At 39.7% G+C, this 13,918-nt stretch overlaps 1 protein-coding gene across 1 annotated transcript in view; it reads right to left on the bottom strand.

Annotated features, from left to right (window-relative positions):
- RSBN1L (round spermatid basic protein 1 like) overlaps nucleotides 1-13,918 on the bottom strand; it is a 48,281-nt gene that overhangs the window by 23,332 nt on the left and 11,031 nt on the right. Inside the window, exon 2 of the mRNA XM_074168288.1 lies at nucleotides 11,826-11,939. Within this exon, the coding sequence (XP_074024389.1) occupies nucleotides 11,826-11,939 (114 nt within the window). The remainder of the gene's footprint in view (nucleotides 1-11,825; nucleotides 11,940-13,918) is intronic.

Below are 13,918 nucleotides of genomic sequence, written 5' to 3'. Positions count from 1 at the left end.
GGAGCCTTCTCTTCTCCAGGCTGAACAACCCCAACTCTATCAGCTTGTCCTCATGGGAGGAATGCTCCAGCCCTCTGATCATTTTTGTTGCCCTCCTCTGGACCCACTCCACCAGGTCCATGACTCTTCTGTGCTGAGGGCCCCAGAGCTGGATGCAGTACTCCAGGTGGGTTCTCACCAGAGCCAAGTAGAGGGGCATAAAGAATCACCTCCCTCAACCTGCTGGCCACGCTTCTTTTGATATAGCTCAGGATGCAGCTGGCCTTCTGGTCTGCAAGTGCACATTGCCAGCTCATGTCCAGCTTTTCACCCATCAGTACCCCCAAGTCCTTCTCAGCCAGGCTGCTCTCAATCCCTTCACCCCCAGCCTGTATTGCCACCAGCAGCCGCCTCGCCCCAGGTGCAAGACCCTGCACGTAGCCTTGTTGAACCTCATGAGGTTCACATGGGCCCACTTCTTGAGCTTGTCCAGATCCCTCTGGATGGCATCCCATCCCACAGGGGTGTCAACTGCACCACTCAGCTTGGTGTCATCTGCATTTAAGAGCTACAAGGACTCCCTTCATTCTAAATCAGATTTAACATAGTATGCTCTATGAGCACAACTTCACTTTGAGCTAACCAAGTTCAACTGCCCAAAGGCAGAGTATCCTCATGAAAATGTCTTTTCATTAGGCTAAATTTAATGTAAAACCAGCATGGGTCTCTGCAACAGGACTGCTTCATCTGGTGGATGCAACATTCATCATTTGTTAACATCTTCCTTCTGCCAAAAGAGTCTTTAAATCTAGTGGGCATGGAAAGACCAGAAAGAACTACAACACATGTACAACCAACTACCTCAACCTTAGTCTTGAAAATAGTTCATTGAGGGTGCCAGGGTACTCCAGTGAAATGTCATCACCTGACAAAAATCACCTACTGCCCTCGTTCTGGGGTATTGTCACTGTGTCATTACAGCACCCATTCCATTTGGGGGGTGGGGGGAAATAACAACAAATAAACAGTTTATGACAGTCAGAAGTTCCATATTATAGGCTTAGAAATCTCAATCCAAACCTCAAAATACGGACTACAGAACAGACAATTTTTTCTCTCCTGACTGCAGGAATACACAACTAGGAAGCATCCTAGAGTCTACAAGCATTTCAAACTCTTAAAAATGCTTTAACTTTGCATTTTAAAATTGTTTCACTCTAAGCACGAAAATTAGTTGCTATACTGACGGGTATCATGAAGAAATCAAACATTTCCAGATACTACATTAGTTTGAATACAAAAAATATGGAATTATAGTACCAAATGCTGCATTAAGGTGAGGCAGGGGCTACCTGTCAACCCCCTTTACTTGTTCTCAAATGGAGCTCAGATTCTTGTAGGTGCTTGTCACTCAGATCTGGAACTTCATGCACAGCAGGGAAAGGGTGGAAATTAATCTTCACTGGGGTTCAATCAGCAGTAATGTAATAGGCAACAAACACAACATCTTCTAAGTTTAAACCAAGAAGCTATTTGCTACGGCAAGAGCCAAATTGCTTTTTCATACTTTAGCATGTCCATAATCACCAAAGAAAACCTTAAGACAACTGAAGATCAGCATCTGTATGTCCTTGCTGAACATCCAGCTATTAAATTACATTCCATTATTACTAGTGGAAATGTAAAGTACTTACATAAGAGACAGATATCAACCTGTATCTGTGCAAAACTACCTCAGAAATCGTAGACTTCCATTGCTACAGCATGAGAAGGAAGATCATCTTATTTCCCCTTTCAATCTGGCCCATTCCCTGCCTTTGATCATATTTTCCGAGAAGTTTTATTAACGATCAGCTTCTTTCAACAACTCCTGTTGTATGTGGTGGCTGGTTTTTTTAATCCATCACTTAATGTATTTCACAGATGCAGCTACACAAAAAAAACCCAAAACACACATACACCCCCAAAAAAAACCCAAAACAAAATAACTACCACCCAACCAAAACCCAACACTTTTAAGGTTATAAAACTACAAAGCTACAAAACAGGCTTCCTAGAGAGGTGGTCGATGCCCCAAGCCTGTCAGTGTTTAAGAGGCACTTGGACAATGCCATGAACAACATGCTTTAACTTTCAGTCAGCCCTGCACTGGTCAGGCAGTTGGACTAGATGATCATCATATAGGTCCCTTCCAGCTGAAATAGTCTTATTTTGTTCTAATCATCAGTGAACAGCACTCAAAAGAGCAAAGCCATAGTCTCAAAAGCAGTGGTATTTTTAAGACAGAAACAACAACAAAAAAAATCCCAATGTAACACATACAATTAAAATCAGATATACAGGATGTAAATCAGTGTAAAATTATGCAAAGTTCACACAAACATATCCAAAAAGGTTTGCATGCAAAACCAGTTGTAAGGCCATGTTTGAGTTAACTTGGTATACACCTACGTGAGTACTCAAAATCTTATTAAGAGAAATTACACTAAGACATTTTTGAAGTGAAGAACATTTATCATTCTCTGTGTTTGTTTTCACACCATCTCCATTAAACCTTCAGAAGGGGGAAAAAAAGCTCTTAACCACAGGATAAAAATAATTTTTCTGGTATCCAACACAGTCCTCCTTCCAGCTTGAAAAGAATTTTTCTGTTCAGCTTTAAATACAGGTATTTCAATAATACAGGCTGGTTTTACTTTTGATCACAGACCACAAGGATTACGCCATTTACACATATATTGATTATTTAGGTTCGTAATACACACTCTCCCAAATCATGATTAGTTGTTTTGAGTCTTTTTCAAATTCACACAAGCCTATGCTACTGCATACACAAGACAAATTCTGTCAAGAATTCTACTTCATTTTTAGACTGGCAGCAAATGACACTTAGGAAAAATTATTTTTAGACACTTCAGACAATATATTACATAGAGAAAATTGTATGTATGTTATAACATTAAATTGAACACTGAAAGAGTGGAGAAATGTCAAATTCATAATTATTTGTTTGGCCTTCCAATGTGGGATATATGATACACTGGAGCAATCCAAGATCTCATTGCCACAGATGGGTAGATCCAACTCCCCACTCTCCTCTGCCACTGCTCCTGGCACTCAGTCCTGCACCATTCCTGGTACTGACTGATGCTCATCTGATTGCACAGTAAACTGCCTTCACTTAATGGCTCAGCAGAAAACCATTCACTTTGCTGCTAGATTAATGAACAGAATTGGTTCACAGCACTGTTAAACAGGAACTAGAACATGGAGACCAATGATAGCAGGCAATGAGAAGCAGCAGAACCCACCCCTCATCAGTAGCAGCAAACTACTCAATCTGCTTAGCCACACTGCCCACCTTACCTTCATCTGCCTGCACTGCGCACAAGGCTAAATTTTTAAGGGTAAAAAAAACCAAACCCACCCACCCACCACCTTACCACATATATGAGATAGGACCAAGAATGTTGCATGTTTACTAACCAAAGAGCTTGAACTTTTAAATTTAGTATTAAAAGTTACACAATTTCTCATTTTTAAAGATAACATTCTAGTACATTTAACTGCAATTAAAAAAAGACTACAATTTCTTTCCTCTGCACCACCCACACACTCACTGCACAGTGCCTGTTCCCAATACTGCCTTGACATCAACATATGCTCAACTTTAGAATATTTGTGTTCAATTATTTTAGCGTACAGCCAAACCTTTCCTGAGGAATACAGACACGAAATGGAAAACTGATTTCTAGAAGTATATTTCTCAGCAAAGCTTGAACAGAATTTTACAGAACAAGGAGGGGGCACATTTCTAGCCTAAGGCCTCTGCTCTGCTGAATTTCAAAGATGCACTCTGAAGTGGGTGTTGAAAGCTGCTCAGAAGTTGCCAAGACTTCAATAGCAAAGGAATTAGTTTGCTGAAATACTGGAACTGCTATCAGCAATGCCCAATAAAGTACTTTCATCTTATTCTTCTTTTGCATTAGCTGTAGAGAGGAGCAGAAACACACTCATTCAGTAACTCCACTGCTGCATGTATCAAAATACTTTAAAGCAAAACGTGCTGCTTCCTCCAAACCCAATAGCACTGCTTTGACACAGCTAACAGACACCGAAGAACAGCTGCCTTCAGTGTCTCCATAGGGCAGTCAGCAAGTTGCCTCACAGCAGACATGCAGAATTTGATGAAAACATAAGCAAGCAATCCAAAAGGCTAAATAAAGATCCAAGCACTTTAAGACTGAAATATACGAGCTAGCTTTGTTTTAAGCAAGATCTGGCAGCAGCAGCAGCACAGTGCTTGATGCAAAGCTAACTCTCTTGCACATCTCAAGTAGTTACTATTGAGGGACACACTCGCATCCCAAAACCCTCCCAAAAGGTAAATGTTTGGGAGAGCCTTCACCAGAAGTCACAATAAAGATGTGTACATTCATATATATACAACTGCTGGAATCTAATTTCAGCCAAGACAGTAGCCATTTTGAAGTGTTCCAAGATGCATTTAGACAAACACAGCTACTCAAAACACCTATAAGCAAACAACTTTTCACACTGCACGATTCAGAAACACAAGACAAGGAAGAATTTTCACTTGTATTAAAAGTCTTTTAGTTAAGGTGAGTGAGAGAACTGCTTTAGGACTCCACAAATGAATATCAGGGGCGGGGAGAAAAACCCTCAGCACCCTTACACATTTACTGGACCTTTCCTCTTGACCTGATGTTAAAAAGCAAACTGAGCTCACACTCTACTGGAGTGTAAACAACCAAAGAACAGCTGAATTTTGATTTTGCTTCTGCTCTTATTTGGCTAGCAATATACACACAAGGATGGAGTTATAAAACTTGCATTATATTTTTAAAGAAATCAGAAGAATGGAAATCTGAGTTCATTCTGTTCGTGCCTGCACACACTCAGCAGTAGCAGAACTACCTCTAAACAACTTTTAACCATCTTCTAGGCAAGTCAGGCCTTACATACCACTAACACTTCTGCCACCACATACATGACAGATAGATCTTTCAAGGTAATTCAGTAAATTTATTTCTTCTGGTGCCACAATATCCCTGTTACAGCACAGGACCTATTACTAAGGACTGAAATTCTGAACTGTTCAAATTTCATGCAAATAAGCCAATGCTCTGCTATTACTAGATGATCCGTACTTGTAATTATAACTGCTGCTACAGAGCCTGAACTCTGGTAACTACAGATTCCTTCCAAGTGTGATTTTTTTATAAGAAAACTCAGAAATTACCTGACGTTTATTTTATGTTGCGTTTTGCCCATGAGATCACTTGATCTGAAGTTTTATGTAAGCAGAGGGCACAAAGTTTTTACTCCATTCAGTTGCTTCAACTAGAGCAGCGTTTCTCAATTTCGAGGTCACAGCCCCCAAAATTATTAGGGAAGAAATTTTAAAGTTAAAAATACCAAAAAACAAAACAGAAAAAAAAAAAACACAAACAAAAAACCAAAACCCCAACATTAACAACACGGAATTCCTCTTTTCCCACAGTTTTCTAACTGACAGCTAGTAGCAGGAAGGGACAAGCATTTTTATTGCAACCAGTAATTAAAGTCAGTTTTCACTTCCTCACTTAGGAGAACTCAGTCACCAAAATTTAAGAGTTGAGAAGTGCTTGGTGGGGGATTGGAGCACAGAGGGAAGAATATCAACAGAGTAGCCTAAACAGGGACCACATTTCTTAGATTTTTCAACTGAAGTACTGCAACACAGAATCTTACTCTTCTCTCTATGGCCCAGGAAAAAAATCACAGTAATTACAACCAGCTGCAGGTACACTGCTTGTTCTGCAGTGCGAGTTCAGCCTGGCTAACCCTGTCATCAGCTACAAAACATTATTTAAGTCTTCGTCTTGGTCCTGTACCAACTATCTCCCTACTGCAGCACTGTGAGACATTCTGCCTAGTACTCTCAAGTAAGGGGATAGGTAAGAAGTAACTTCCAATTAATGATCTTCATTTTCTTCCTTCCACATGGCCAGACACATATAAAAAAACCTGGGGTTTTTTAGCCTGGAGAAAAGGAGGCTGAGGGGAGACCTGAACGCTCCCTACAACTACTTGAAAGGAGGCTGCAGAGAGGCAGGGGTCAGTCTGTTCTCCAAAGTAACAGGTGATAGGATGAGAGGAAGTGGCCTCAAGTTGCACCAGGGGAGCTTTAGGTTGGATATTAGGAGAAATTTCTACACTGAAAGGGTTATCAAACATTGGAATAGGCTGCCCAGGGAAGTGGCTGAGTCACTATGCCTGGCGGTATTTAAAAGACGGTAGACAGTGCTTAGCGATATGGTTTAGTGATGGTTTCTTCATTGTTAGGTTAATTGTTGGAATCAGTGATCTGAAAGGTCCCTTTCAACCTAGACAATTCTACGATTCCAGAATTCTCACTGCAATTCAGACCATAGCTACTGACTATTAGAAATTTATGACAACTCAGATCTGCTACACCTCTTCAGGCTAAATCTTTAAAGAGCCAACACAGAAATCCCAGTTCAAATTACAGAAGCATCCCCCTGGATCTTCCAATGAGTTTAAAGTTCATAACCACAAACTGAAAAATAGCTCAGAACAGGAATAGCCAAGACACCATTCACCAACCAGTAAATAAATAAAATACGCAGTCAATAGACAGTAAAAGTGTTCTTTGAGGTACTGCCACTTAGAGTAGCAAAAAAAAAACCACAAAAAAAAAGCCACCCAGCATAAGAAAACCAGTGAGAAGCCTTTAGATCCTAAAAAAAATCCTCAAGTTTGTACCAGCCAGATACTTAACTGACAGAATTTTGTATTTTGATTTTAACATATCTTGTGTTATAATTTTATTGTAATATATTTTCCAATAAATATAATTTTATATTATAATTTTATAATATGGTTTTCATTACTTTTGAACTATTTGATGAATTATTAGAACAACTGACTTCCTAATAGAGATAAAAAATGCACATGGAATTCTGATCAGACACAAAATGCAGTCACTTCGCAATTAAGGAGAATGAGTAAGATCAAGTGCCAACAGGCTGAAAAGCTAATAGACCATGGGCTGAAAACAAACCTAACTTCAAGGTGCCTCAGTACACAGCCCAGGAAACAAACCAAGCAGCAGGAGGACAGCTGAGAACCGGCAGCTATCTTGTTCTATTTATAGGCTTGAAAGCTTAAATACTAAACATCAGAAGAGTCAAGCCTGAAATACATCAAATACAACAAAAAATGTTGTCTCAGCTCTCCTGGAAGTTGAATAGTCACAACCACCCTGAGAAAAGCTATTAAAGATTTTCAGAGAGTGACACTTATAGGCACACAAACACAAGATGTGATAAAAGCTGCTACAAGGACATATATTGACTTCTACTATGTTTAGCTCGTTAAGATAACTGTCTCTTAGCCACCAGAGCCACACAGGAAGATCCTAACATGCAGGTAATTTTTTCATTATGCAGATTTTTTGAAAAGCAAGTTTAAATCATTTATATTTCCTAAATTTTTAACAATATGCATGTGCCAAGAACCTTTTTTCTAAGAACTGAGCTCTTCCACAAAACAGATTGAGAGAAAAAGGGGCAATTAGATAGCTTTATTTCACAGAGAATACATCTGCAAGTGAAAAAGGATGACAAAAAAGCTTTTCATTCTAAATGCATAAGAAAAACCATCAGGCTTTCTGAAAGAGCCAAACACATTTCCTTTAGCAGCCTCAGAAACTGCAGAAATGCCTACGCTGGAGAAGGGCAACTTAAAAAGGGTAAATTGTATCATTGCTTTCAACAGAACGGCAACCCAAGTTTAGGCAGATGAACATCTTACACCCCATAGCTTCTAATATAAGTAAACTCTTCCACATTCAGCTCAAAGCACAAAAATCAGGCTTATGCACCAGCTCTCCCTCAAGAGTGTGGCCAGCAGGACTAGGGAAGTGATTGTCCCCATGTACTCAGTACTGGTGAGGCTGCACCTCGAATACTGTGTTCAGTTTTGGGCTCCCTTCACTACAAGAAAGACACCGAGGTGCTGGAGTGGGTCCAGAGAAGGGCAACAAATCCGGTGAGGGATCTGAAGAAGAAGCCTTATGTGGAGCAGCTGAGGGAACTGGAGTTGTTTAGTCTAGAGAAAAGGAGGCTGAGAGGAGACCTTATTGCTCTTTACAACTACCAGAAAAAAGGTTGTAGCCAGGTGGGGGTCAGTCTCTTCTCCCAAGTAAATGGCCTCAAGTTGTGCCACGGGGGGTTTAGGATGAATGTTAGGAAATACTTCTTCATCAAAAGAGTTGTCAAGCATTGGAACAGGCTGCCCAGGGAAGTGGTTGTGTCACCATCCCTGGAGGTATTTAAAAGACAGGTAGATGTAGTGCTGAGGGACATGGTTTAGTGGTAACTTGGCAGTGCTAGGTCAGGTCAGACTCGATCTTAAAGGGGTCTTCCAATCCAAATGATTCTATGATTCTAAAAGCCATCATTTCCTCAGTACTGACCTCTTTTCCTGTAACTAGCCACCTTTCATCTTGGCCAGCTCGTTTAACTAGTCAGGTAGGTTATTACCACCACCTTCTCAATGGAAGCAAGGCACAAACAGAAGAAAACTCAAAAATTATAAACACCAAAACATTAACAATATTCTCAATCTAAGAAGAAAAGCATTCAGTAGATGGTCAGAGTAATATTTTACAAGATATAGATCTAATGCCTAGAAGGAGGAAATAAGCTATCTTTAAAGACCAGCACTGTAGCTTCTTAACACACACACAAACCATCCACAAAACCAAAACCCCAAAGAAAAGGAGAGTAGACTAGTTCCAAACCCTTGTTCCTAAGCCCACAAAGCAAATTCCGAGCTCACAATAAAAGGGCTTGCACCTTAACTTTTGTTCCACAGTAAGAAGATATCCTTAGATGAAGAGTTAATAACCTCTGAGCAGGTCACAGAGGCACTGACCACTGACACATACAAGAAGTTGCATCTTAAAGCACTTTTGCCTTTGCTGTCTTGCCTTCAGCTCCCAGGACGTAAAAGCAGTTCAGCAGAAGGAATCAGGAGACGTTTTACAAACTTCAAAACACATACAAGCCTATCCAGTCAGATTCTGGAAGCCCACAGAAGACTTCCAGAGCTGCCATTCTGAACGGGATACAAGTGCAGTGGAAAGGATCTGCCTGTTCTCAAACCACTCTCCTGATACACTTCCTTCTTTCCCTGAAATAGGAATCAATTTTGCAGAATACTGGCAAACCAAACATAGCTTCTACGAAACACTTCCCACCAACACCTTAAAGAAAACCTAAAACATGATACTTGACTGATATCAGGTGTATGAAATAGGGATAAGGCACCTAATGCACTTGTAGCACTGTTCTCTCTGGGAATAACCTATACTGCTACTAAATCAGTAAATATTAAATCAGTAAATTCTAAATAGCAGAGGTGTTCTAACACAGCCCCTGTGCATATGCTTTTTTATATTAACTTTAAAATAAAGCACCATTTGAGGCCTAATACCCTCATTAAGTATCATTTATTATATCTGCATAACAAGACTTGCTGTCTCTGCAGCTTCCACCTTATCTGCTGAACAGCAACAGAAACAGGACGCGGGGTAAAAAAAAGGCCAGTACACAAAACCTGAAGACCTCACTGTTGAGGCAGTTAAACATCTCAACCACCAACTTCCTTTCATGTTCAGCAAAGACAAGCCACATCTGTTCTTTTCACGGGAAGTCAAGTCACCAGCTTACACATCCCTCATGGTCTAAGCTGATACCTTGAGATCTGATCAACACAGCTTTTAAGCTTTCATAGTTGCTAATACAGTTACTTGGAGCTGTGTGTAGCATGTAATACGTGATTTAGTAATTACAGCGTTCCATGCCTCTGACCTCATATGAACGTGTTGAAGACAACACTTTGTTTTGGGTTTCAATTTTATGTTTGTAAATTAAATTCTACCGCAGACAAGACAACAGAAAAATATATCAGGAATTTGTTCCCAACATCAAAAGCAGAGTCTGAAAATAACAGATAAAAATATATTTGGTCTACTTAAATAAGCAACATCCTGCTAGACAGCAGCCCAATGGAGAAGGACATTGATCTAGAGCAGGTTGCCCAGGACCATGTCTGGTCAGGTTTTACAACCTCTGTAGGCAACCTGTGCGAGTACTCAACCACCCTCAGAGTAATAAAGTTTTTTCCTTACATTCAGACAGAATTTTACGTGGTTTAATTTAATAATGTATCCACTGCCTCCTGTCTTCTCACTAACTACTGCCGAGAAGTCTGGCTCCATCTTCTTCATCCCCCTCCATTTATACACACCAATGAGATGCCCCGAGCCTCTTCTCCAGGCTAAGCAGTCCCAGCTCTCTCAGCCTTTCCTCACAGGAAAGATCACAGAATAAAATCATAGAATAGTTTGGGTTGGAAGAGGCCTTTAAAGGCCATCTAGTCCAACTCCCTTGCAATGAGCAGAAACATCTTCAACTAGATCAGGCTGCTCAGAGCCCTGTCCAATCTGACCTTGAATGTTTTCAGGGATGGGACATCTACCACCTCTCTGGGCAACCTGTTCCAGTGATTCACCACCCTCATCATAATAAATTTCTTCCTTATATCTAGTCTGAATCTATCCTCTTTCACTTCAAAGCCATTACCCCTTGTCCTATGACAACAGGCCCTAGTAGATGCTCTAGTCCTTTCACCACCTTTGTCCATGTGATGGACTCAATCCAGTAAGCCTGTATCTTTCTCATACTGGGAAGCCCAGAATTGGACACAGTACTCCAGATGCAGCCTTAGCAGTGCTGTGTAGAGGAGAAGGATGACCTTCCTCAACCTGCTGGAAACGCTCTTCCTAGTATAGCCCAGGATTTATTTTTTTTGCCACAAAGGTGCCCTGCTGGCTCACAGTCAGTAAGCTTGTTGTCTGCCAGGGCCCCAAGGTCCTTCTCAGCAAAGCTGCTTTCCAGCTGGTCAGCCCCCAGTATGTACCGGTGCTTGGTGTTATTCTTCCCCAGACACAGTACTATTATCAGAGGTATCCAGTGACAGCACAAGAGGTAAAGGGTACAAATCGAAATAAAAGAAGTTCCTTTTAAACATAAGACAACGCTTTTTTTTTTTACTGCAGGAGTGGTCAAATACTGATACTGTTTCTCCAGAGAGATTATGGATCTCTACCCTTGGAGATACACACTCTGATAGTCCTGGGCAACATGGTCTAGTTGACCCTACTTTGAGCAGCAACATTGGACTAGGTCCCTTCCAACCGCAACTACTGTACAATTCTAAGATTCAGTACATGTACAAGCAAGAGTGAGAATACAATCTTCATTACATTCCATTACAGTAAATGAAGTTGAAGAAATTAGCCAAAATGAAGACTGCCTGTTACACAGAATTTTTTTAGTATTTGACAAAGTTCCTGAATTGTGACTCCTTAGTTATTCAGTTTTGTGTATTCAATGTTGGATATAAAACATGACACGGATTCATTTTTCTTCTCTACGCTATATAAAATACCTACATCTTCTCCGTAGCTACTGAAGAAGGTTATCACCAATATTATTCCTTAAAGTACTAGTCTTTACTACTACTGTATAAGCAATATTGTGGTGATAGTTATAATCTCCAGTACCTAATACAGTTGAAAAAAAAATATTAACATATACAGTTAGGTTTTAATTTGCAACCCTCATACCAACTAATGAGGGAAAATGGCATTTAAGTTAAATGAAAAACATAGTATTAAAACTCAGTATCAAATCCAATTACAGAGATTTTAAAGAACAAGAATGAAATACCACTACATAGTTTGAACCTACCTTTCTGCAATAATTTGATCTCTCCATTTTCTTTCTTGATTTCATTCATTATTTTGTGCTTCTTCTTCTCTTTTTGCTTCTTTTCCCTTTCTTTAATTTTGTCTTTGATTTGAGCTGAAATGCAAATATTTTACAATTAAGTAGGAACAGAAAACTAATTGTCACATGCACATTTCATATTACTCTTATGTAAGCTCTATTAAGAGGATAAAAGGAGGAGTTACAAGGAAATCCCAGTACTTATAATATGAAAAGCTAATATTTATCTGTTGCATAATCCAACATAAGCTTATTTAACTCAGACAAGTTTTGTTTCTATTACATTGGAACTGTATGCAACAACTCAGCATGTTAACCATACACAGTTAATTTTTGCTTAGTCCTACTACCCTCTGCTCTTATTTTGCCTCTGTAGTAGGCTCTCATCTGTTGAAATTCAAATTACACACGTTAGGTAAAAAATAGGGAAAAAGAGTATGGCTTGCATATTCCTGGGTGCGCATATACACTAGAAACCTCACATAACTGTCTTCACATAGTCTAAACATAAAAGGCTTTTCCAAGTATCTTGGACCGAATCTGCAAATTTTTTCACATTAAGTTCACAGGCTACACTAATGCATTAATAGCAGTAAGATGTAATTAACAGAAACACATGAAATGTGCTGTATTTGCATAGCAGATATAATGCACTGGTGCTTCCCTTGCCTACCTACAATCAACAACAGCTTACCTCAGCAGTCTCATTATTAATTTACTTTCTTGTCAAGTCACTCCAGGTTTTCAAATAACTGTCATACAAAAGCAGAGCCTTTAGGCATGCTTTCTATGTGAAAAATACTAGACCCAGAGGAATTCATAATTTCAAGGAGTAATCTTTTCAAGCCGAGTTTAAATTTACTTTGGAGGCCGAGCATTTAGGGCAGTCAGATTTTACGAGGCCTAGAAGTACTGCAGCCAGCATTTCATGCCTAGTTTCTTGGCCTGAAGCCAAGTACCTGCTCTGAGATTTTACTGGGCTTTTTAACCTCCACAGGGAAAGAAGAAATCGGATTTCAAGCTTTTACATAATGTTATGCTTCAGAATGCATTCTCAATAATACAGCTGAGAGACAATCCTGATGCTTTATTTATGCTACTTGCACTATAAACCCATAGTGGAAGCAAAGAGAAATCCAATTACCTTTCCTCAAGCATTCACATAAAATAGAAGCAGCTGATACCTTCACTACTAACAAACCACAAATATTTCTCAGAACCAAACTAAAGAAAGCCTTCAATTCTAGAAGGCAACACAGAGTGTCCTTTAACCAAACTATTTGTGAAGTATGTTAATAGTTAAACAAGAGGTGCAAAGGGTTGACAGTAATCCACATAAACAAATGCTGTAACCATGACTCCACAGCATTCGTATCTTTCCTTTTAGAAGTCTTCTAGTAAGGCTACAGAACTTGAACTGTAGCAGTTGTTAGGATGAAGAACGTATTTTTGGAAGAGCCTAATAAAGAAAATAAAAACAAAAAAAGATGGCAATTGAGGTATGTCTGTTCTCTGTCCACAGATTAAGATAAGCAGGGGGGAGAGAACAGAAACTATGTTGGCACAAAAATAATAAGGAATAAGGTAGCTGTGCTTAGAACTGTCTGGAAGTCTTAGTTCTAAGTGACTGAAAAAATCATGTCCAAGAACAACCTTCTAAGGGTTCAATGAGAAGGGATGACAAAGCAGATTCACCTGCACAGCAGACCATGGAATCCAAACAAGTTTTCCTAAGCAACACAAATCCATACTTTCTAGGAATAGGTTAAACAGACATGAATCTTCCACTCTAGTTTGCTTCTCCCCTGAATGAAACCCCCAAATTCTAAGTCCCCTGCAACTAAAAGTATGAAGGAGGAAATAATTTACACAAGAGGAGTTTAAGTAACCCTGAAAGCAGACACTCAGCAAGAAGGCACTAACATCAGGCTTGATTTGTAGCCTTCATTGAACGCTCAACTCAGCCAGGATTATAATTATCATGGGAAAACCTAGATTTTATCTCAACATTTGCATACTGTTAAGAGGCACACGACTTCTGCTATCACTTACAA

The sequence above is a fragment of the Numenius arquata genome, chromosome 2, assembly GCF_964106895.1.
Source record: "Numenius arquata chromosome 2, bNumArq3.hap1.1, whole genome shotgun sequence".
In the NCBI taxonomy this organism is placed as follows: Eukaryota; Metazoa; Chordata; class Aves; order Charadriiformes; family Scolopacidae; genus Numenius; species Numenius arquata.
Note: the sequence above shows the minus strand (reverse complement) of the source record. Positions and strands in the feature narration are given on the sequence as shown.